Genomic DNA, 24,462 nt, shown 5'->3' with positions numbered 1-24,462 from the left:
CTTTCAGTAACCAAGCCGAGAACTTCAGGATTGTGTGGTTCGGATGGTTGACTGTGCCCTGTGATAAAAGATCTGGCCAACCTCATCTGACATGGCCGAGATTGATCTGCAATGTCAGATGAGGTTGGATGCTGAGGTTCTTCAAGTGGCTGAACCATGCCCTTTGGGGCCGGTGATTAGTATAACCGTTGCGCTCTCTGTCTTTATTTTTTGGATCACTCTTGGTATCATGGCAGTTGGAGGGAATGCATAACACAGTTGCCATCTCCAGTTTTGGCTGAAGGCATCTACTTTTTTAAATATATTTCTTTTTTTTTTATATACATATACATACATACATATATATATATATATATATATATATATACATACATACATATATATATATATATATATATATATATATATATATATATATATATATATATATATATATATATATATATATATATATTTTTTTTTTTTTTAATTTTTTGAAATTCCCGCCTCCCTGAGCTGACCTTCTGGTCTCCGGGAAAATGGCCGCCGACTGGAACCGCGTGACCTGAAGTGACCCTTTTCCAGCATCTGCACCATCTTGGTACACCCCGCAGAGCCTGCACAAGGAAAGAAGCCGGTTCTGCTGGGTGCGGAAGATGCCGATCGCGGCGGTACACAGCGTGGAGGCAATCGGGCAGCCTGTGAGAGAAAAAAACCATAGTAGAAAAACCTGACACCTACCCACGCCGGAGGGAGGCATCCACCGGCCTGTGGTCACAGGGCCCAGATCGAAGCAGCAGCAGGTCCCACCAGCATGAGATCAAAACGGTATGGGGAAAAAAATGCAGTGTATTTTTATCAGTTTGGGGGGATGATTGCAGACCCCTCTGTAGGGGTGAAATCTCAGGCAGAGCAAGTTTGCTCGATATTGCTGCTCCTTCTCGTCCTCCCAAGGCCCGCTGGGCTGAATAGGATGCAGGCAGGGGGTCTCCTGCAATTAGCACAGAGACAAATAAAATAATAAATGTTTCTTGCAGCTCCTGTGGGTCCGGAGGAAACACAAACAACTGACTAAGTTGTTCGACTAAGTTGAATGGCAGTGCCTCTGGGAATGCCTTCATAACTTTGGATTTGGGCCTAACTTCATTAAATGGATACAGCTTCTATACCAGTCACCTAAAGCCCAGGTATATGTTAACGGATGACTATCCAACCAATTTCCCCTTGAAAGGGGCACACGTCAGGGCTGCCCCCTTTCCCCTCTGCTGTATGCCCTGGCAGCCGAACCACTGGCCATGGCCATTAGGGCAGACCTCAACATATCTGGCCTACGCATGTGTACCACGCTAGAAAAAATAGGCTTATACGCAGACAACACCTTCCTGTACTTAGCCGACCAGGGACCATCTTTACAAGCCGTACTAGAGATTATAGAGAATTGGGGAAAGTTCTTTGGATTATGTATTAACTGGGATAAATCCCAGATTCTCCCCTTGGGTCAATTCCCTCCACCACCCATACATCCTCCATTACTTTTAGCTAGAGTATCAACAATTAAATATTTGGGAGTGGTGGCTACAAGGAGTCTTATGCCGCGTACAAACGGGTGGACTTTGACGGACTAGGTCTGGCGGACTTTGACGGACTTTCGAATGAACGGACTTGCCTAAACACGATCAACCAAAGTCCGACGGATTCGTACGCGATGACGTACGACCGGACTAAAATAAGTAAGTTCATAGCCAGTAGCCAATAGCTGCCCTAGCGTCGGTTTTTGTCCATCGGACTAGCATACAGACGAGCGGACTTTTCGACCGGACTCAAGTCCATCGGAAAGATTTGAAACATGTTTTATTTCTAGGACTGTCAGACTTTTGGGAAAAAAGTCCGCTGGAGCCCACACATGGTCGAATTGTCCGACGCAGTCAGGTCCGACGGACCTAGTCCGTCGAAAAGTCCGCTCATGTGTACACGGCATAAGGGATTATATTCCTCTTAACATAGAACCTCTATTTACCTAAACGCAAGCATGGGCTAGATTACCATTGGGCATAATGGGGCAGATAAATATAATCAAGATAATTCTCCTACCCAATATTCTATATATGGTGTGGCATGCCCCCTTATATATCCCCCTGAAACTCTTTAAGAAGATGGAATCTATTTTAAACTCTTTTGTCTGTAGACATACAGTCAGGTCCATAAAGATTGGGACATCGACACAATTCTAGTCTTTTTGGCTCTATACACCACCACAATGGATTTGAAATGAAACGAACAAGATGTGCTTTAACTGCAGACTTTCAGCTTTAATTTGAGGGTATTTACATCCAAATTAGGTGAACAATGTAGGAATTACAACAGTTTGTATATGTGCCTCCCACTTTTTAAAGGGACCAGATTAACAATCATCCATCAAACTTTCACTTTTTAATACTTGGTTGCAAATCCTTTGCAGTCAATTACAGCCTGAAGTCTGGAACGCATAGACATCACCAGACGCTGGGTTTCATCCCTGGTGATGCTCTGGGGCTCTTTCCCTTCAGTTTTGTCTTCAGCAAGTGAAATGCATGCTCAATCGGAGTCAGGTCAGGTGATTGACTTGGCCATTGCATAACATTCCACTACTTTCCCTTAAAAACTCTTTGGTTGCTTTCGTAGTATGCTACGGATCATTGTCCATCTGCACTGTGAATTGCCGTCCAATGAGTTCTGAAGCATTTTGCTGAATATGAGCAGATAATATTGCCCAAAACACTTCAGAATTCATCCTGCTGCTTTTGTCAGCAGTCACATCATCAATAAATACAAGAGAACCAGTTCCATTGGCAGCCATACATGCCCACGCCATGACACTACCACCACCATGCTTCACTGATGAGGTGGTATGCTTTGCATAATGAGCAGTTCCTTTCCTTCTCCATACTCTTCTCTTCCCACCACTCTGGTACAAGTTGATCTTGGTCTCATCTGTCCATAGGATGTTGTTCCAGAACTGTGAAGGCTTTTTTAGATGTTGTTTGGCAAACTCTAATCTGGCCTTCCTGTTTTTGAGGCTCACCAATGGTTTACATCTTGTGGTGAACCCTCTGTATTCACTCTTTTGAAGTCTTCTCTTGATTGTTGACTTTGACACACATACACCTACCTCCTGGAGAGTGTTCTTGATCTGGCCAACTGATGTGAAGGGTGTTTTCTTCACCAGTGGTCATCCACCACAGTTGTTTTCCGTGGTCTTCCTGGTCTTTTGGTGTTGCTGAGTTCACCAGTGCGTTCTTTCTTTTTAAGGATGTTCCAAACAGTTTATTTGGCCACACCTAATGTTTTTGCTATCTCTCTGAGGTGTTTGTTTTGTTTATTCAGCCTAATGATGGCTTGCTTCACTGATAGTGACAGCTCTTTGGATCTCATATTGAGAGTTGACAGCAACAGATTCCAAATGCAAATAGCACACTTGAAATGAACTCTGGACCTTTTATCTGCTCCCTGTAAATGGGATAATGAGGGAATAACACACACCTGGCCATGGAACAGCTGAGCAGCCAATTGTCCCATTACTGTTGGTCCCTTAAAAAAGTGGGAGGCACGTATACAAACTGTTGTAATTCCTACACCGTTCACCTGATTTGGATGTAAATACCCTCAAATTAAAGCTGAAAGTCTGCAGTTAAAGCACATCTTGTTCGTTTCATTTCAAATCCATTGTGGTGGTGTATAGAGCCAAAAAGATTAGAATTGTGTTGATGTCCCAATATTTATAGAACTAACTGTAGACAGACCAAACATCAATTGAAGCCATTGTGCTCATCATATGCAGCCATGTGTGCCCATCATTTGCAGCCATTGTGCCCAAACACAGCCACGGTGCCCATCAAATACAGCCACTTGTGCCCATCAAATGCAGTCACTTGTGCCCATCAAATGCAGCCACTTGTGCCCATCATACGCAGCCACTTTTGCCCATCATACGCAGCCACTTTTGCCCATCAAACCCACTAATTGTGCCCATCAAACGCAGCAATTGTGTTCATCAAACGCAGCCACTGTGCCCATCATATGCAGCCACTGTGCCCATCAAATGCCGCCACCTGTGCACATCAAATGCCGCCACCTGTGCACATCAAATGCCGCCACCTGTGCCCATCATATGCAGCCACCTGTGCCCATCAAATGCAGCCAATGAGCCCATCAAATGCAGCCAATGAGCCCATCAAATGCAGCCAATGAGCCCATCAAATGCAGCCACTGTGCCAACCGACCCCCCCCACTCCCACTCGCGGGGTTTGCATGGTTTGTGGCTCTGGCAGCTCTGGTACTCTCTGCGCCCCGAGCCCACCCGCTTTTGAAGTCTATTAAACCCTCTGGCTCTAATCAGGTGCTTCAAAAAGTACCAACCCCCTCCCACCCCAGCCTCTGGCTCTAATCAGGTGCTTCAAAATGAACCACCCCCCCCCCCCCCTTCCACCCCCGCTATAGGAATCCATGCATCCGGCATCCTGAAAAGGACCGGGCACATGGATGGGGGCGTGGCACCCGTGCGCCCACAGTGCACGGGCCACCACTGGTTCCAGCCAACCAGCGTATAGTCCTACTCAAGCCATTCTCTGAGGGGGGCAAACACATCAACGATCCCCCCAGCATAATGATGGGATGCTTCTGCATCATCAACGGGTATGGGGAATCACCTTAAAGAGACACAGTATTGGTCAGTTCCATTCCCACACCCCTTTATGGCTTAATGGCCACATGCCAGAATTGCGCACCATCCCGGACCCTACTATTTGGGCCTCGTTTGGTATGATTCAAACCAGGCCTGCACGCGACCTGCACCAAGTCATGACTGCATCTGGGCCTAAAATGTTCCAGTCACTTAAAGACGAATTTTCTCTTCCAAACTATCTACTGTTTGGATATTTACAGCTTTGCCATGCGCTGCGGACCCAGTTTACGAATCTTGCCACCTCAATAGACACCCCCCCCGTCCTAAATATTATTTTGGGCACGGAGCCTTCTAAGCTCATTTCCACTCTTTACTCTACTATTAGACTGCCAAGTATCATGGCATTGACTCAAAAGGCTAAAACCGCATGGGAGTAGGATGTTGGGGCCATTAGTGACTCAGACTGGGAGGAAATTTTTGAGGGTGTTAAAACAGCATCACCTAAAATATCGGATAGGTTAACACCACTATATATTGTACACAGAGGTTACCTGACACCTCAAAGGTTAGCTTGTTTGCAACCTACACGTAATGCATCATGCCCCCTGTGTGCCTCAGCCCCCAGCACATTCTACCATCTGATATGGAATTGTCCCAATATGCAAACGTACTGGCTTCAAGTTGTCCACTTCCTACACGATAAAATGGGGTCTCCTGTAGTCCTGGACCCGAAATGTTGTCTGCTGGGCTTATTGCCCGATGCAGAGGTAGACAAATTTCTGGCAACATTTATGTATGAGACTTTCTTTTTAGCATGAAAGGTTGTGGCCTGCACTTGGATGCAGGCATTACCCCCCACAATTCAGAACTGGAAAAAGGATGTCAATGATACTCTTCCATTTAAGAAACTGATCTATACCCATAGAGGGTGTCCACTCAAGTATTCCAGAGTGTGGGATAGGTGGTTGGGAGGTGGCGAGACCTGTACTTAACTGAAATAAGTGCATATGCTGATTACATCACGCCCCAGAAATGTACCGTTAGGCAACAGCTTCACCTCCCCGTTTTCATGGAAGGTTTTGTCCTGGTACCTAGAAGCCGAAAATAAATGTTGCCATAGAAAAGTGTTATTTTCCCTATCTGAATTAATTGGATTGATGAGACCGTGATGAATGTGTTTCTTATTATCATATTTGACATATGTATCTAAACTTGTTGTAATATGTGCATTTCCTCTCAATAAAATAGTTTTTTTCCCAATTTAAAAAAAAAGTGAAGGAAGTGTCATCCTAGACAGATGTCACTGAAACAAAGGTTCCTATTGGAAGATTTTTCCCTTCATTTCTGTTTTGGTGACAACTCAACACGCTGGATTTTTGCTCATTTTCAGCCCCAGTGATAGAGGTCACCAGAACAGACACCAAAAGTAAATTTTACTACCACAGTCAGCAATAAAGATTGACAGGGTTTCTATCCCCTCATTACTCTATCCACAACTAAAAAAAAAAAAAAGTTTTGAATTTAGATACAGTTGAAGGTGAACCTTCTAATCATGTTCTGCCTGTAGGACAAACCATGGAAAAAAGTACCATCTGACACACTCGGCACACAGAGCAATCTAGCATGGGGCTGTGTTACAAATTGCTCTAAAAGCAAGAGGCTTTACATTGAGGGCTTGAGAAAAAGGAACATAAAGCATGTTTACACCTACCTAGTTGCCAACTGTCCCGGATTTCCCGGGACATTCCCGGAACTTAGACGCCATTCCCGAATTTGTGGTGTCCCGGGAAATGTCCTGAGAAATCCGGTTCTTCACGATTTCGCCGCCGCCGCTAGAGGTCCGCGGCCGGCCGAGACATTGTCTCGGCCGGCCGCCATTTTAAAGAAGTTCAGGAAGACGGCTGGGGGGGGTTCTAGCCATGCGGCCGCTACACTAGGACACCTCTGAGGTGGGGGGGGGGCACACACGCTGTTGGAATCTGATGCACTCCTGGTGCGAGGGGGGGCTCCGCCGGGGACTCCTGGCGCGAGGGGGGGCTCCGCCGGGGACTCCTGGCGCGAGGGGGGGCTCCGCCGGGGACTCCTGGCGCGAGGGGGGGCTCCGCCGGGGACTCCTGGCGCGAGGGGGGGCTCCGCTGGGAACATCTGATGTAAGGGGGGCTCCGCTGGGGGGCACCTGATGCAAGGACGGACTCTGCTGGGACATCTGACGCAAGGACGGATGGCTGGTGGCAGGCGACATGGCTAGTGACATGCTCAGGGATCCCACTGATTCTGCATTATGGTGAGTTGAATGATTTCATTTTATATTACAATGTAATAATAGAAATAATGCACTTCAATCATCCTGACACCATAACAACCATGGCTCCCGGGATGATTGAAGTGCTAACACCAGGTGTTTGGAGTATCTTTATCTGCTGATTGTTAAACTTTCTAGAATACACATATTTTTATTGTGTAGGATCTGGGGCTGCTGTCCCGTCATTTTCCTCTCCCCCTCTCCCCCTCCCTCTCTCCCCCTTTCCCTCTCTCCCCCTTTCCCTCTCCATCCCTCATTCATCTCAGACTCTAACCACACCCTACTGAGCCACGCCCATTTAAGCCACGCCCACTGTGACACATAGACCACGCCCATTTTTCACAGCGCTTGTATATTTTCCTAAACCACGCCTACAAACGAATGCCCCGCCCCCTGATTATTGTACGGCTCTGCCTACAGCCACAAAAGTGTCCCACATTTTTTTTTTACAATGTTGGCAACTATGCACCTATAATTCACAAGTGCTCCCTTTTAAAATAAATCTGGCTTGATCTAAAGCAGGGTATTCACAGAACAAAAGTAGTATGATTCCTGCTGAACAGGCTGACTTTTGGTCTGTGTGTACTGCAGTCTGTTTAACAGACAAGTCTAACGACTGGTTTCTGTTGAATGGACATGCTGGAAAACCAGCATTTGATCAGCGCTTGCAGCCAATGATTGCAAGCCATTCTTACAGTAAGTAGAAGATACTAAATCTGGCACAGAAGAAGTTTTTCTGGCTCATAAATGTCATGGCTGACATTAATAGCAAGGAGGCAACAATGGAGCGACACACCAAAGATTTGAGCAACAAGGCCTTCATAGGACAATTTTAAAATTGAAATTGTTAAAATTCTAAAAAAAATAAATAAATAAATACATTTTCTCTCCAGGTAACAAAACCACCTATATGACATGGGCCTAAGAACAGTAACCAATTAGATTTCACAATTATGCACTTTGCATAACTAACTTTTTTTTAATCTTTAAAAAGATACAGAAAATTCTTGTAGTAACTGCTATTAACTGGCAGTGCTATTTTAATAAAATAACACAACATAATTACTCTCATCATACCTGATTCTCATAAGTCTCTTCTTGATATCGGATGGGAAGATCACTGGTGTGCACATATACATAGACCTGATGGTTGGAGGCAATGCCCCAGCAACATGCTTGTACAGCAGACAGGCGTTTGAACTCCTGCTGATCATCTTTACATAGTTCCCACTGCTGTCCATCTGTAGAAAGTGTGTGTACTTTGCCCCAAATATCTGCCGCCCATAGCACAGTGTTCGGCATTCTGATGCCTGAAAGAAAAAGCACAAAGTAGGTGGGACATAGACAAAAAAAATGGACACATGTACACTAGTGCTTTGACTCGTGTGCATCAAATATCTGGACGGTAGCACGGGTTTAATTTTGTAATTTGTCACACAGGGATTAGCATGATTCCACCCCTCCTCAGTCCAGTAAAACCTCAAAAAAAAAAAGTGTGGGGGGGGGGGGGGGGGTGCAGACTCTGACCTAATCTCCCAAACAAGCATTGGGATGTTGGGAACAAATCAAAACGTAAAACAATAATTCACTCAAACGTCAGGGTTACAGCACCATTAGCCCCCTCCCCCCTTGATACATATAGAAAAAGGAGAGTGCTTGGCAGCCTTGTGAGTGATTTCTTATACAGAAGATTGCTCCATAAATAGAAATGGTCTCTGCTGAAATAAAACAAGACTTTGCAGGATACACTTAAACTGTGCCAGCTCTTGTTAAAAGGAGATTATCATTTGTACTGTGTATACCTGTTCAATCTGCTTAAAGGAAAACTCTCACTTCATTTTTTTCAATGTTCTGTCCCCCAGGGGACAAAGTACATGTAGTAATTTCCCCCATGTTCCCATGTGCTTTACAAGCCTAGCTATGAGGTCAGACAAGGTACCACCTCCCTCCGTGCCCATCCAACAACGTGGCTAGCAAGGAGACAGCTGCTTAATAACCGGCACTTGTCTTGGATTCAAGTACTTGCCCAAGATAAGTGCCAGCAAGAGGAATGCCGCAAAAAGGGGAATGTGTATGTCAGTCTTCAATCCCCTTACCACTTGATTCAGGGAATTACTTGGAGCCAAGCCAGTATTTTAGCAGCAATGTCCTTGCTAAACATGGTTGCCAGGTGACCACGGGGGAAGTGGGGCACCCTATCCAACCTCATAGCTAGGTTTACAAAGCATGTAGGAATATGGGTCTAAGTAGCTGTTTAGTGATCAGTCCCCCAGGGGACAAAATACATGTATTTATTTGTCCCCTGGGGACAGACCACTACAATGACAGACAGAATGCCGGTCCAATGCCAGGACATGTTCTGTCTGTTTATGTGCCGGGTAAGGAGATGGGACTGTGTGTGTGTCCGCGAGTGGACAGCAATTCAAATGAAAGCTGTTACAGCAGGCAATCCCCGATCTGTGAGGATCCGGCCGCCCTCTCGCTTCCTCTGCACAGGTCACGCTGCAATGATGGGCACAGGTGAGGCTGCATTTGTGGGCACTGGTCATGCTGCAGTGATGGGCACAGGTGAGGCTGTATTGGTGGACACTGGTCACACTGCAATGATGGGCACAGGTGAGGCTGCATTGGTGGGCACTGGTCATGCTGCAGTGATGGGCACAGGTGAGGCTGTATTGGTGGGCACTGGTCACACTGCAATGATGGGACCAGGTGAGGCTGTATTGGTGGGCACTGGTCACACCGCAATGATGGGCACAGATGAGGCTGTATTGATGGACACTGAGGCTGCGCTGATGGGCACTGGTGAGGCTGCGCTGATGGGCACTGGTGAGGCTGCGCTGATGGGCACTGATAAAGATGTTAATATTTATTTTTGTAACTTAATTCTGCATAAAACATTTAAGTGTCATTTTAGGAGATAGTATATGAGGGCGTGTTTAGGGGCGGTATCAGGGGTGGGGCAACTGGTAGCGAGTAAACCCTTAAGGCCTGGCTAGTAGCTCAGGACTTGAAATTTTGAGCACTGCTCTGGACTATTCTTTTGGTGCAACACTGCTTACCATGGTCTACATCCAAGGCTCCTCCCAGATGCCCATTCATGATTAGGGGTAAAGGTGTGTTTTGAGGTTCAGTGATTTATGTGTTCAACCCTAACTCCAGCCAAAACATTTTTATTAGGGATTATATACACTGGGAAAAGAAAAAAATTCTGCCATTTTTTTTTTTAATTCTGTGATATTTTTGCAAAGAAAAATATCAAAGAAAGGACAGAGACAGGAAGTCATAGACAATAATAATAACCTGACAGAGATTCGAACCCTTACTCACTTCATAAGTTTCTCCATACAGGGCTTACGGTTAACTGTAACCTGTACTCTGTTTTAACCATTTCAATAACGGGCAACCAGCCTGTCAGATTTTAAATGTGATTATTGCTAGCAACTGTTACCAGATCCAGCGCTGTACCGACTGCAGCACAGCTGCTCTCACTTCCTGCTCTCACAGGAGACACTGAGAGCAGCAGGAACCACTGGCTCCCATTGCTGTCAGTCAAATATTGTGAGAAGGGAGTGGAGGGCGGGGCTGAGCCTTCCCTGTGTGTCTATGGACACAGAGTTTGGCTCAGAAGTAGGGCTGGGGAAAAAAATCGATCTAAATCTTGAATCGAGTTGAGAGGTCAAATCAATTCAAAATTTAAGCAAATCGTTTTTTTTAGATTTTTTTTTCTCACACGCCAGTCCTGAGGAGCTGCAGGCAGGAGTTCTAAGGCGTGTCCGTGGATTCGGCCTAGTCCGCGGCTTCGGCTTAGTCCACGAGGCCCGACACCGCGGACTAGGCCAAAGCCGCGGCCTCGCCTAAAAACTCCTGCCTGCAGCTCCCTAGGACCGGCGCTGTCACCGCGCCGGTCCTGAGGAGCTGAGGGCAGGAGTTTTCAGGTGAGGCCGCGGCTTTGGCCTAGTCCGCGAGGCCGGACGCCGCGGACTAAGCCGAAGCCGCGGCCTCGCCTAAAAACTCCTGCCCGCAGCTACTCAGGACAGGCGCGGTGGAAAAAAAAAAAATAGATACGAATCGTGAATCGAGTTTTTTTTTCAGAAAATCTCCTAGCCCTACCTCAGAAGTATACCCGCATGGGTGTCCTAATAACACATGGCTTGCTATGGGGCTTCTGCAAGAAGAAAAAGTGAATTGCACCAGGCGGAGACTCCATAAGAGGCGGCTCAGGTCTGCTCTGTGCAATACCACTGCACAGAGCATGCAAAGTATAGCATGTTTTCTATATTAAAAAAAAAGGGGGGGCTTTAATGTCACTTTAGGCCCGTGCCAAGTTCTTCTAAACAAATGAAATGGTGTTAATCCCACAATAGACTGCAGCACAGTGTTGAATGGTGCTGTCAGGGCTGGGCTCTCAGCCCTTCCTTGTCTGTGCTCAGGTTGCTCAGCTGTCGGTTAATTGCCAGTACTCATCGTTCCACAGTGGCTCACCTGTTGATCATCTCCTGCCCACAGCCAGCCCCTCCTAGCTATTTAACCACTTCAGCCCCGGAAGAATTTACCCCCTTCCTGACCAGTGCGTTTTTTTGCGATTCGGCACTGCGTCGCTTTAACTGACAATTGCGCGGTCATGCGACGTTGCTCCCAAACAAAACCGACATCCTTTTTTTCCCCACAAATAGAGCTTTCTTTTCATAAACAAAAAAATAGCTTAAATTTTGAAAAAACGCATTATTTTTTACTTTTTGCTATAATAAATATCCCCAAAAAATAATTAAAACATTTTTTTCCCTCAGTTTAGACCAATACGTATTCTTCTACATATTTTTGGTAAAAAAATAAATAAATAAATCACAATAAGCGGTTATTAATTGCTTTGCGCAAAAGTTATAGCGATTACAAAATAGGGGATAGTTTTATGGCATTTTTATTAATAATTTTTTTTTTTTTTTTTTACTAGTAATGGCGGCGATCAGTGATTTTTATTGTGACTGCGGCATTATGGCGGACACATCGGACATTTTTGACACATATTTGGGACCATTGTCTTTTATACAGCAAACAGTGCTATAAAAATGCACAGATTCCTGTGTAAATGACAGTGGCAGTGAAGGGGTTAACCACTAGGGGGCGGGGAGGGGTTAAGTCAGTACTAGGGAGTGTTTTCTAACTGTAGGGGGGATGGGCTAGCTGTGACACGTCACTGATCTCTGCTCCGTCTGAAGATGGAATATTTTCACCAGAACTGATGGGGTTCTATACCAATGCGTCAAAATTTTGTACGTGGTTTCCTGGTACCTAATACATAGGGAGGATTTCTGTGCAAAAAAAAAAGTATTCTCTCCTTTTGGGGTTCAGTAAAGGTAACTTGCAAGTCTCTCCCATTTTGCAGAACGGAGGGATTTGTACGAGGTTGATAAGGAACTCTGGATCGGTCCCTCTCCCATACAAAGCTCCTCAAAAGAGTGGAGCTTATGAGTAAAGAGAGCTCCCATACTAAGCTCCTCAAAAGAATAGAGCTTACGAGTAAAGAGAGCCGGGCTAGGCAACGATCTTAGGAAGTGCGATAATTGAAAAGTCCTCCAGTGATCTAGTTTAAGAGAGGCCCTTCTTGAGAGGAAAGTTTCTGAAGGCATCCAACAGGACGGGCGCGAAAGCTGCGAAGCCCTGCGATAGGAAAGCCAGGTCGGTGAGACCGGGTACAAACCCAGGGTGTCCTACAATCAGAGTCATTGGTGAAGGGAAACTGCTTAGTGTAGATAGTTGGTTCTGTTAAAGTGGGGCCAATCAACAGATGAGTAGATAAATGTGTAACTTGGGTTTTCCCTGCCCAGGGCAGGCCAGGAAGCGGAGCCTGGGCTGCTTCTTGTTCCAGCGATACCCATAGTTTCAAGGCACTGTGTCGGCACCAGTCCACGACCCTGGTCATATGCACCGCAGTATAGTATAGGGCCGGGTCCGGGAAACCTACCCCGCCCTTCAGCTTAGGTTGTAACAGTAACGCTCTACCAAGGTGAGGATGTTTACCTCGCCAAATTAATTTGATAAATACCGACCAAAAAGGTCTGAGGTGTTTTAACCGGCAGTGCCTGCAATAAGTATAGAAGTCTGGGCATCGCATTTATCTTAAGTATGTTGCAACGGCCAAACTAAGAAAGGGTCAGAGTGTCCCATTTTTTTAAGGTCAGCGGTTAGCATTGACAGGAATGGTTGGTAATTGAGGGGGAGAATGTCATTTAGGTTCGCTGGAATTTTCGTTCCCAGATATTGAATCGAGCGGTTAGCCCATTTGAATGGAAAAGAGCGGTGTAAGCTCGCTCTTGTAGCATCTGATAAGGAGATATTTAAGGCCTATGATTTTTGTAAATTGACCTTGAACTTAGACAGGCTACTATAGCGTTTCAACTCATGTAACAAAGAGGTAAGAAGCTCAGTGATATAAAATAAGAGGTCGTAGGCGTACGCCGCCACCTTGTGTTGGTAGTTGCTGACTGTAACGCCTCGGATAGATGGGTTACCCCTTATATGTTGTAAAAAGGGTTCCAGAGAGAGAACGAATAGTAGTGGAGACAGGGGACAACCCTGTCTGGTGCTGTCTGATATGGAGAAGGGGCTGGAATCGTAGCCATTTACCCGTACCGTAGCGGTGGAATTCTTATAAATGGCTGATATTCATTAAAGGATGGGGTCTGGTATTCCCATGAATTTGAGTGTCTCTTGAAGAAAGGCCCATTCCACCCTGTCAAAGGCCTTCTCGGCATCTGTGGACAGGAGTAAGAGGGGAATACGGGCGCGTTTTGATGTGTCTATGATGTTCAGTGTCCGAATAGTGTTGTCCCTAGTCTCCCTATTTTGAATAAAACCAACTTGATCTGTTGCTATAAAGCGTTGCAACAAGACATTCATCCTAGAAGCCAGGATTTTGGTGAACAGTTTCATATCACAGTTTAGAAGGAAAATAGGCCTATAGCTAGCACATAGTAACAGGTCTTTACACAGTTTAGGGATCACTGAAATGGATGCAAGTTGCATGTCCGCAGGGAATTTATGTCCATCTAAGACAGCATTAAAGCTGTGATGAAGGGAGGTGCCAAGGAATCCTGATGCTGTTTATAGTAAGGGAGGGTGAATCTGTCGGGACCAGGAGCCTTACCAGACTGAGTGGTAGCTATGGCCGAAGCAAGTTCCTCTACTGTAATGGGCTTAGAAAGGTCCTCATGCTCTTCCATAGTCAGCATAGGGAGATTGGATTCCCTAAGATAGTTGCAGATGGTGATAGGTTGGTCTAAGTTATACAGTTTAGAGTAAAAGTCGTGGAAGCCCTCTGCCAGCTCCGGAGAAGAGTGAACTTTAGAACCAGATGACGAAAGTAAAGCTGGTACGTATGTCCTTGATCGCTTGGTGCGTAAGGCGTTGGCCAATAGGCGGCCGCACTTATCTCCTTATTCGTAAAAAGAACGACGGGCCTTTAACAGAACATGTTTCGCTTCAAATAAGGAGTGACCCCTTATGGCCTCTCGGAGCCTAGTCAGTTCCGATTCCATCATACGGTCTGGTCTTGTGCTGACATTCTAAGGAATGGAGTTGAGCTAGAAGGTCGGACAAGGTTTTGAGGCGACGTTTCTTGGCTGCATGGCCATGCTTAATTATGATTCCTCTAATAAAGCATTTGTGTGTGGACCACACCGAGATTGGATTTTCCACAGAGCCTACATTAGTAGAGAAATATAGGTTGAGTTCCTTATGGATATCTGCCGTAATTTCGGGGTCATTCAGGAGGGCCTCATTAACCGCTTCCCGACCGCCTCACACAGATATACTGCGGCAGAAGGGCACGTACAGGCAGATTAACGTACCTGTACGTTGCCCTTTAAGAGGCGGCTTGCAGGCACGCGTGCACCAGCCAGGAGCTTCGTGATCGTGGGTCCGGCGGACCCGATGTCGGCGGGGATACCCGCGATCGTCTCACGGTGAGGAAGAACGGGGAGATGCTAATGTAAACAAGCATCTCCCCTTTCTGCCTAATGACATTGATCACAGCTCCCTGTAATCGGGAGCTGTGATCAGTGATGTGTAACACACAGCCCCTCCCCCCCACAGTTAGAATCACTCCCTAGGAAACACTTAACCCCTACAGCCGCACCTAGTGGTTAACCCCTTTACTGCCAGTCACATTTACACAGCAATCAATGCATTTTTAATTGCACCGATCGCTGTATGAATGTGAATGGTCCCAAAATCGCACCAAAAGTGTCCGATGTGTCCGCCATACTGTCGCAGTCAAGATAAAAATCGCTGATCGCCGCCATTGCTAGTAAAAAAAAAATATATATATATATATCAATAAAAATGCCATAAAACTATCCCCTATTTTGTAGACGCTATAACTTTTGCGCAAACCAATCAATAAACGCTTATTGCGATTTATTTTACTTATTGCAATTTTAAAATATGTAGAAGAATACATATTGGCCTAAACTGAGGAAAAAAAATGTTTTTATATATTTTTTGGGGATATTTATAGCGCAAAAAATAAAAACCACAGAGGTGATCAAATACGACCAAAAGAAATCTGGGGGAAAAAAAGGACGTCAATTTTGATTGGGTGCAACGTCGCACGACCGCGCAATTGTCAGTTAAAGCGACGCAGTGCCGAATCGCAAAAAGTGCTCTGGTCAGGAAGGGGGTAAAGTCAGCACATGGAAGTCTTGGGGGACGCTTGGGAGAGAGCAAGCTCCAGAATGATTGGGGCATGGTCTGAGAGTGCGATGTGGCCGATGTCTGTCTTGGTGACCAGAGGTATCATCGAGTGTTTTAGAAAAAATGAATCAATTCTGGAGTAAGAGCTGTGTACATTTGAATAAAAGATATAGTCTCACTCCTGTGGATGAAATATTCTCCATATAATCGACCAATTGATGAGAGTGCAAAAGATTTTTAAGGTGAAGTCGGGCTCTCCGAGGCAGGAGGATAAGTTTGAGGAGGAATCTCTGTGTGGGTCTAAGGTCAAGTTAAAGTCCCCTCCTAAGACAAGGGTGGATAAAAAGGTCTCGAGGGTTGGGAGTGGATTGGAATTTGGGAGATAAACGTTCGCAAGAGTGAAGGTCTGAGAATACATTTTTCCCTTCAGAAGCTAAAATGTGCCCTCCTGGCCATGATGCTCATCCAGGAGTTGCCATGGAAGGGATTTGGATAGGAGGATGCTCGTCCTTTTAGATTTAAAGGTTGAGCCTTGAGGATGGATTATGGTAGGCCCTCGGAAAGTAATTGTTGGAAAGTCTGGGTATCTTGTCTGCCCTAAAATGAGTCTCTTGGAGAAATGCAATGTGCACTCTGTGTCTCCAGAGTTCGGCAAGACAGCTAGTGCACTTCTCTGGGGAATTCAGCCCCTTTACGTTCCAAGAGAGGATCTTGACAGACATACGGCCGAAGATACCGCTGCCCACCCCTGGAGCGTGGGGTAGTGAGGGAGAAAAAAAAAAAAAAAAAAAAAAAAAAAAAAGCAGGGGTGGTGAGGGGGAAGAGAGTAGAAAGTGAGAGAAAATTTAAAGAGAAGGAGGAGTCTAGAGAGAGAGGAACTCCGCAGAGAAGAGCTACTGCCACCAGGGCAGAGTATACCTAGTGTGGGGAGTAGTAAGGCACAGAAAGAGCCCCGACCATTGGGGTCCCCGCAGCCAACATTAACCAATGTTGGAACATCGGAATTGCCTAACATGTGAGGTAATAAATGTAGATCAACAAATAAACCACAAATTAAATACATTGGTAATAAAGTAAATATTGAGAAATCCCCCTTAAAGCAGAAGTCCGCCGACCATTCTTTTTTTTTTTTCTGACACTTTGCTAAACACTATATAACACTCACTTGTTTGGTGTATTAATTCCCCCGATGTCCGTTTTCGATTATAAAATGAACTTATAAAATCTTATGATGGCCTGTTCAATCTTGCTTGTGGGCATGTGAAGCCCATAAACATTGATTTCCGTGATGTGGTGAATGCTGCTCGTTCCCGCTCATGCTCACTGTCTTGTCAATATGGGTCCCCGTCGGATAATGCCCGGGCTAAACTGCGCAGGCGCAGCGCTGCGCAAATGTTACCATCAAAAATCTCCGAGGATGATAAACAGCAGTTCATCCTCGGCAATTTTCGGCTGTTCTGTTTGCTCATGCGCAGTCCAGCCCGAGCATTATCCGACGGGGGACCCATATCATCAGAACAACTGGATTTCGCAGCGGCGTTCCGCACTGACTCATGGGAAGCATGACACTTAGCTCCCAGGAGACAGTGCACCTCAGGAGAAAACAAATATACACGCCTACTCCAGCGGGAGTGACTAACAGCAAGTGCCACAATACAGACAGATTTTACGGTAAATACAGCACCAAAAATGTTTTTTCTTTTCATTTGAGCATCTGTTCATAGCACTGATGGGGATAAGGTGAAGTTAAAAAATTGTGTGGACCTCCGCTTTAAAGGAGTGGGCGAAGTCGGTACTGATCCAGTGCTCTAAGCCCGGGGCACAGCGACAGGGCAGACCCCCAAATATGAGGGTAAACAGCCGCTGGCCCTATCCTGTGGCAGCGCCCGGACCATTTGTGACTGTAAAAACCACAGTCCAACTTAACTCACTCAGGGAGCATAGCCATTAAAGAATTAGACAGTGAAATTTAACATCAAGAAACATAAAATGCAATGTAACAAACCACCCAAAAAGCAAAAAGGATCTATAGTAACCCTTTAACGCATAAGGGAGGCCTTCTCTGGTCAGTGAGTCAAAACATGCCAATCCACCACTGTTACCCGCAGTGGAGAACCCCCTGCAAAGAGAAGGGTGGAATCAGCATTGGTCTAATGCTCAAAGCTCGTTGACAGATCGGCCCTAAAATTATAGGGGTATCCAGCCACCAGACCTGTCCCAAGGTAGAGCCATAACTCCTAAGTGTGGCCGTGAAATTCACAGTCCAACCCATAACGCTTAGGATGCACAATTAAGTAAGCAGCAGACAGTAAGATGTTATACTGTATCAATGGGCATAATAAAAAGCAGTGTAACCAATAACACTTATGGCTCACTGGTCATTCCCCTTTCAGGCCAGGGTGTCCCTCTTAATAACACAAAAAAAAAAAAAAAAGGGGGGGGGGGGGTCTTTGGTTTTTTGGTTACATAGTAGAGATAAGTAGTTCCTTTCCGTGGGGTAGAGTGGGGCCGTGTTTAGACTGACAGTCTGCAGTGGAAAGTTCAGTCAGCTGCCTCATCATTCAGGAGCGAGGAAGAGGGGTGTCCTGTCGCTCTAGCTCGTGAAAGGCCTCCCCGACCACGGCGATGGTAACGGGATCTTTGTGGTCTGCCTGGGGGGACCTGGCCCCGGGGATCTCCCGAGACAAGCACTAATAGCCATTTGGGTATTGGAATCGGATCTATCTCAGCAAAGACAAACAATTCCGGTAGGTCCGAAGGATGACGCAAAGGGAAGGTGTTTGTACCTTTGCGGACAATGAGATGGAATGGGTGGCCTCACTTGTAGGTAAGACCCTTTTCCGCTCAGAGCATCCAGGAGTGGTTTGAGGGACCGTCGCATTAGAAGGGTTTTCCTGGAAACATCCGGTAAAAGGTGGATGGCTGCGCCATCAAGCTCCAGGACTCCTACCCTCCAAGCCCGCTGTAGTATGTCCTCCAGGAGGATAAATGCGTGTAAGCAGCATAGGACATCCCTAGGTCTGTCTGATGGCTCTGATCTTGGGCCCAGGGTTCTGTGAACTCTGTCAATGACGACCTCAGAGTCTTGGTGTGCGATTCAGATAGCGATTAAAAATATTGGCCACTGTCGCGCGCAGTTCTGATTGTGGGATTGATTCTGGGACCCCCCTCAAGCGTATATTTTTACGGTGACTGCGATTCTCCAGATCGTCAAGGAGTAAGTGCAGTTGGACAGCTTGGTCATTTAGATTGATCAGAGTTAGAAGATTGTAAGGGTTGCACAGTCTGAGACATTGCACCGTGTTCCTGCTCCACTGCTGCAACCCGGGTGTCCAGTTCAGACACCTCTTGTTTGATAGTCTGTATTTCACCCTTCAAAGCAGTCCCCATTCTCTATATAAGCGACTCAAAGTCTGCTCTAGTGGGGAGCTGCTGAAGAAATGCCCATAACCTATGCTCAGAGTTGGGGGTGAGAGGGAGAACAGGGGATCGAGGTGGGCTACCAAGGGTACTCACTGTGACCTGGTGTGGAGGCATCAGTCCTTGCTCTGCAGTGTGCTCTGGGCTGAAGCCAGAGCGCTGGGTGGTGTAGGAGCTGGTGTGTGTTCCAAGCTGAGCAGGTCCTCTTCCATGTCCGCAGAGGCTGTCAGCGAACTGGGCAGGCAGGTAGAAAGATCACTGGGGGGGGTGAGAAAGGCGGCATTGTGTGGTCATCTGAACGCTGTTGTGGGAGATCAGGCACTGTGGAGTCCCCTGTTGTGATCATGGCTGCAGAGCGGGCCGGCACCATCTTGGGAGCTGCTAGCATGGAGGCCGCCGGCTGTTTCAGCCGTAGATAGCGATCCAGGGTGTAGGCTGAGGTGGCGAGATGTCGGCCAGGCTTCCTGGACATTCGAGGGACCTGGTGGGCGCCGGTAATGTGGGGTAGGTGAGCGGTAGTCAGCTGCAGGGAATCCGCCAGCCGGGAGCTCTGTTAAAACGCGTCCTCATGCCGAGACCACACCCCCCTGGCTATATTTTGACTACATTTACCAGTTGTACCATTTTTACTATTTTATTAAAAGGTGTAATTTTTACTGCATTTTCTGTCTCCATCTGTTTCATGGTTCCTGACAGGTGCATTCTGTGACACTTCAATAAAGTTTTTGAAAAAAGAAAAAGTAAACAGTTCAATGTGTTTTACCACCATCCCTCAATAACCATACACATCATACAACAGCACTGCGCATTTTAGTGTGCTGAGTGGTGTAAATGAGCCCTAAGAGCTCATCCACACTAGCTTTGCTTTGATTCATGTTTGATTCACTCTTCAGAAAGCATTTGACAGGGGGGTAAGGAGGCAATGTATTACCTCCTCACTGCCTGCTTTATCCCCTTGAACCTCACACTAGTGCTTGCAGAGCAGCCCACTTCACTTGAATGTTCAGCAAGAACTACACCCGCTGAAAGCTACAGGGGACAAAAAAGCATTGCAGCCGTGGCACGTGTACCTGGCTGTTGCCTCTGTAGCTAAAGATGGATGCAGTTGGAGAAGGGAAAGAGAAGGAAAAATGTGCATCCCCCCACTTGCCAGTGTGAACGAGCCCTTAAAGCATTACTAGAGGGTGAATACTTATGTGTCCCATGGTCCCCCACCAGAATCCTCTTCTGAGTGCCAGTCAGCAGGCCTCTTCATTGGCCGGCAGGGGGTGACGTCACTCCTGCCCATGCACAGGAGCTAGTCGCCCGGCACTGTGAGCTGAATTGCACATGTACAACTCAATTTACAGCGCTGGAGAAAACAGCAAGCAGGCAGGTAGGGGCATTTTATGGTAGAAGAGACAGTGCATGCCTCTTCTGCAACAAAAGCCTGCCTGCTTACTGTTTCTTACAGCAGAACTTCAGTTCCATTTTAAAGTCCTGGGTGAGGAGGGCAAGGGAGAAAGGGCACCTGAACAGAAAAATGCAACTCTTGATGTTGGGTTCACAAAACGTTTACTGAAAATGCAAACACGTACATCAAGCCAACACATTTCAGTGGAAAGGACTCCCCCTTCTTCAGGGCTGGTAATATGTACTATGGGTGGGGGTGGTTTCCAGAGCAATTTCTAAACTTTGAGCTTCAGAGTGACAGAATGGCAGCTGGTGATCATACCAGTGCATCACCACCAACCGGCATTCTGTCAATCTGAAGGTGCCTGCGCATCATCAGCAACCGGAATTCTGTCAATCTGAAGCTGCCTGCACATCATCAGCAGCCGGAATTCTGTCAATCTGAAGCTGCCTGCGCATCATCAGCAACCGGAATTCTGTCAATCTGAAGCTGCCTGCGCATCATCAGCAACCGGAATTCTGTCAATCTGAAGCTGCCTGCGCATCATCAGCAACCGGAATTCTGTCAATCTGAAGCTGCCTGCGCATCATCAGCAACCGGAATTCTGTCAATCTGAAGCTGCCTGCGCATCATCAGCAACCGGAATTCTGTCAATCTGAAGCTGCCTGCGCATCATCAGCAACCGGAATTCTGTCAATCTGAAGCTGCCTGCGCATCATCAGCAACCGGAATTCTGTCAATCTGAAGCTGCCTGCGCATCATCAGCAACCGGAATTCTGTCAATCTGAAGCTGCCTGCGCATCATCAGCAACCGGAATTCTGTCAATCTGAAGCTGCCTGCACATCATCAGCAACCGGAATTCTGTCAATCTGAAGGTGCCTGTGCATCATCAGCACATTCATTATTTTTCTCAAAATTCGACAAACAAACAATACCCCATAATGACAAAGTGAAAGAAGTTTGTTTGCGCTAAATTCAGTTGATTGGACATAATTTGGAAAGGCACACACCTGTCTATATAAGGCCTGACAGTTAACAGTGCATGTCAGAGCACAAACCAAGCCATGAAGTTCAAGGAATTATCTGTAGCCCTCCTAGACAGGATTGCATTGTGGCATGGATCTGGGCACGGGTAAAAAAAAAACTTCTGCAGCATTGAAGGTCCCAATAAGCACAGTGGCCTCCATCATCCGTAAATGGAAGAGGTTTGGAACCACCAAACTGAGCGATCAGGGGAGAAGGACCTTAGTCAGGAAGGTGACCAAGAACCCAATGGTCATTCTGACAGAGTTCCAGCATTTCTCTGTGGAGAGAGGAGAACCTTCCAGAGGAACAACCATCTCTGCAGCACTCCACCAATCAGCCCTGTATTTTAGAGTGGCCAGACGGAAGCCACTCCTCAGTAAAAGGCACATGACAGCCGCCTGGAGTTTGCCAAAGGGTACCTGAAGAACTCTCAGACCATGATAAACAAAATTCTCTGGTCTGATGAAACAAAGTTTGGCCTGAATGGCAAGCGTCATGTCTGGAGGAAACCAGGCACCGCTCATCACCTGGCCAATACCATTCCTACAGTGAAGCATGGTGGTGGCAGCATCATGCTGTGGGGATGTTTTTCAGCAGCAGGAACTGGGAGACTAGGCAGGATCAAGGGAAAGATGAACGCAGCAATGTACAGAGACATCCTTGATGAAAACCTGCTCCAGAGCACTCTGGACCACAGACTGGGGCGAAAGGTTCATCTTCCAACAAGACAACGACCCTAAGCACACAGCCAAAATAACAAAGGAGTGGCCCAGACTTGAACAGCTCTGGAGAGATCTGAAAATGGCTGAGCACTGACACTCTCCATCAAACCAGATGGAGCTTGAGCGGTTCTATAAAGAATAGGAGAAACCGCCGAAAAATAAGTGTGCCAAGCTTGTAGCATTATACTCAAAAAGACTTGAGGTTGTAATTGGTGCCAAAGGTGCTTTAACAAAGTACTGCGCAAAGACTGAATACTTATGTACATGTGATTTTTTTTTTTTTTTTTTTAATAAATTTGCAAAGGTTTCAAACAAACTTCTTTCACATTGTCATTATGGGGTATTGTGTGTAAAATTTTGAAGAATAGAATGAATGTAATCTATTTCAGAAAAAGGCTGTAACATAAAAAAATGTGGAAAAAGTGAAGTGCTGTGAATACTTTACAGAGGCACCTGAAGAAGGGGAGAGTCCATTGCCCTGAAACGTGTTGGCTCGATGTACATGTTTACATTTTTAATAGATGTTTTGAGAATCCTACATCAAGAGTTGCAATTTTCTGGACACCAGGCACCCCTTCCTCTTCACCCAAGTCTTCTCACTGAAACAAGCCCAATCCCCCAGAGGGTCCACCACCACCATTCATCGTTGGGCTCAACCCACTGGAAGGGATTCCTTCCTCACTGCTGACGGTGCCCCCGACCTTCAACTAGTGACATGTCCAGTCATTCCAGTATGGTCTCCAGCTCAAACCAGATCCCAGCTGTGAGCAGACACCATGTGATACCTGTTATTACCCCGCAAATCCTTTCCAATGCCCTACTCTGACTTTACTACTGAAGGCTAGACTTTTTTATTTTGTGATGGCAAAGCCCTGCCAAGTGTCATTTTCCTGTCCAATCAGACTACTGCAACGGCCATTCGGGGCATTCTTACTGGATAAAGTGGGGACAGTGGGCAGGGCTTAGCTACGAAGTCAGAAAAAGTCAGATTAGAATGGCGCCTTCAGCGGGACATCCTGCATTTACCCAAACAAAGTAAATGTGATCACATACATTGTGTACATTGCAACATAATATCCACCCTGAGAATCATTCCTACACCATGGCTGCCATCTGGACCTGCTTTCCAAAAAACAAGAGGAATATTTAAAGTTCCCTCCTGGAAATGCTGACAGTCCTGAAGTGACAACACTGCCCAGTACAAAGTCAATGATATCATGTCTCATAGTAGGGATATATAAAGTGAGGGGTAGTGGCAGGCAGCAGTGCAGTCTATAGGCTGCTCATAGAAGGAGCTCCTTCATTTCCTAGCACATGGCTGTCACTGAACACACTCAGCTTACCTGCCTGTCAGTGACTGCTCCCGGGGACACGTACGACGCCTCTCCCCCCGCAGATCACCCCGACACTCATTGGAGATGTTGACACACTGGAGCTACTGTTGTGAAACTAATCCTCTGATTGGCTCAGCCACGGAGGAGGCAACACAGTTAGAACCTACGTCTCCTATTGGTGACGGCGGTAAAGGAAGGGCGGAAAATGAGCTGCTATTGGTCGCAGAGATTCCACGTCAGTGTAGATGACGAAACAGCAGTACAGTATGGCTGTGTATTGGTGTGTGAGGGAAACAGGAAAATTACTGTGCTCTACTCTACTGTTTCCTCACTCACCTGACACTTCCATGTCATATACAAGTCCTGTGATGGTTAACACAGAAGACACCCTTGGCTGCGCCTTGAACCTTTATTCCTCACAAATTTGACAATAAAATCATAATTTCTCCTAAATGGTGGAATTGTTCTGTTATATCGTCTTTGAAGAAACACTTTAAATGCTTGCTTGTTATACATTTATGAGAAAATTCATGTTTATTGCTTTTGGGGTGTTTGTTCCTGATCTTGAAAATCCCTTCCAGTACACCGTCCCTCAGTAATGCATCTGTCTGTTGGGGCTTATTCACACGTCCCTCAGTAATGCACCCGTCTGTTGGGGCTCATTCACACGTCCCTCAGTAATGCACCCGTCTGTTGGGGCTCATTCACACGTCCCTCAGTAATGCACCCGTCTGTTGGGGCTCATTCACACGTCCCTCAGTAATGCATCTGTCTGTTGGGGCTTATTCACACGTCCCTCAGTAATGCACCCGTCTGTTGGGGCTCATTCACACGTCCCTCAGTAATGCACCCGTCTGTTGGGGCTCATTCACACGTCCCTCAGTAATGCATCCGTCTGTTGGGGCTCATTCACACGTCCCTCAGTAATGCA

General features: G+C 46.4%; 1 protein-coding gene across 2 annotated transcripts in view; it reads right to left on the bottom strand.

Moving 5' to 3' along the window:
• The window catches only part of TECPR1 (tectonin beta-propeller repeat containing 1), a 167,060-nt gene extending 143,370 nt beyond the window's left edge, over positions 1–23,690 (bottom strand). For both annotated transcript variants that reach the window (XM_073591001.1, XM_073591002.1), the window contains exons 1-2: positions 23,541–23,690; positions 8,019–8,251 (exon numbers count right to left, since the gene is read on the bottom strand). In XM_073591001.1, the coding sequence (XP_073447102.1) occupies positions 8,019–8,243 (225 nt within the window). In that variant the 5' untranslated portion in view covers positions 8,244–8,251; positions 23,541–23,690. The remainder of the gene's footprint in view (positions 1–8,018; positions 8,252–23,540) is intronic.
• Positions 23,691–24,462: the final 772 nt, after the last annotated feature.

The sequence above is a fragment of the Aquarana catesbeiana genome, linkage group LG06, assembly GCF_042186555.1.
Source record: "Aquarana catesbeiana isolate 2022-GZ linkage group LG06, ASM4218655v1, whole genome shotgun sequence".
Taxonomy (NCBI): domain Eukaryota; kingdom Metazoa; phylum Chordata; class Amphibia; order Anura; family Ranidae; genus Aquarana; species Aquarana catesbeiana.
Note: the sequence above shows the minus strand (reverse complement) of the source record. Positions and strands in the feature narration are given on the sequence as shown.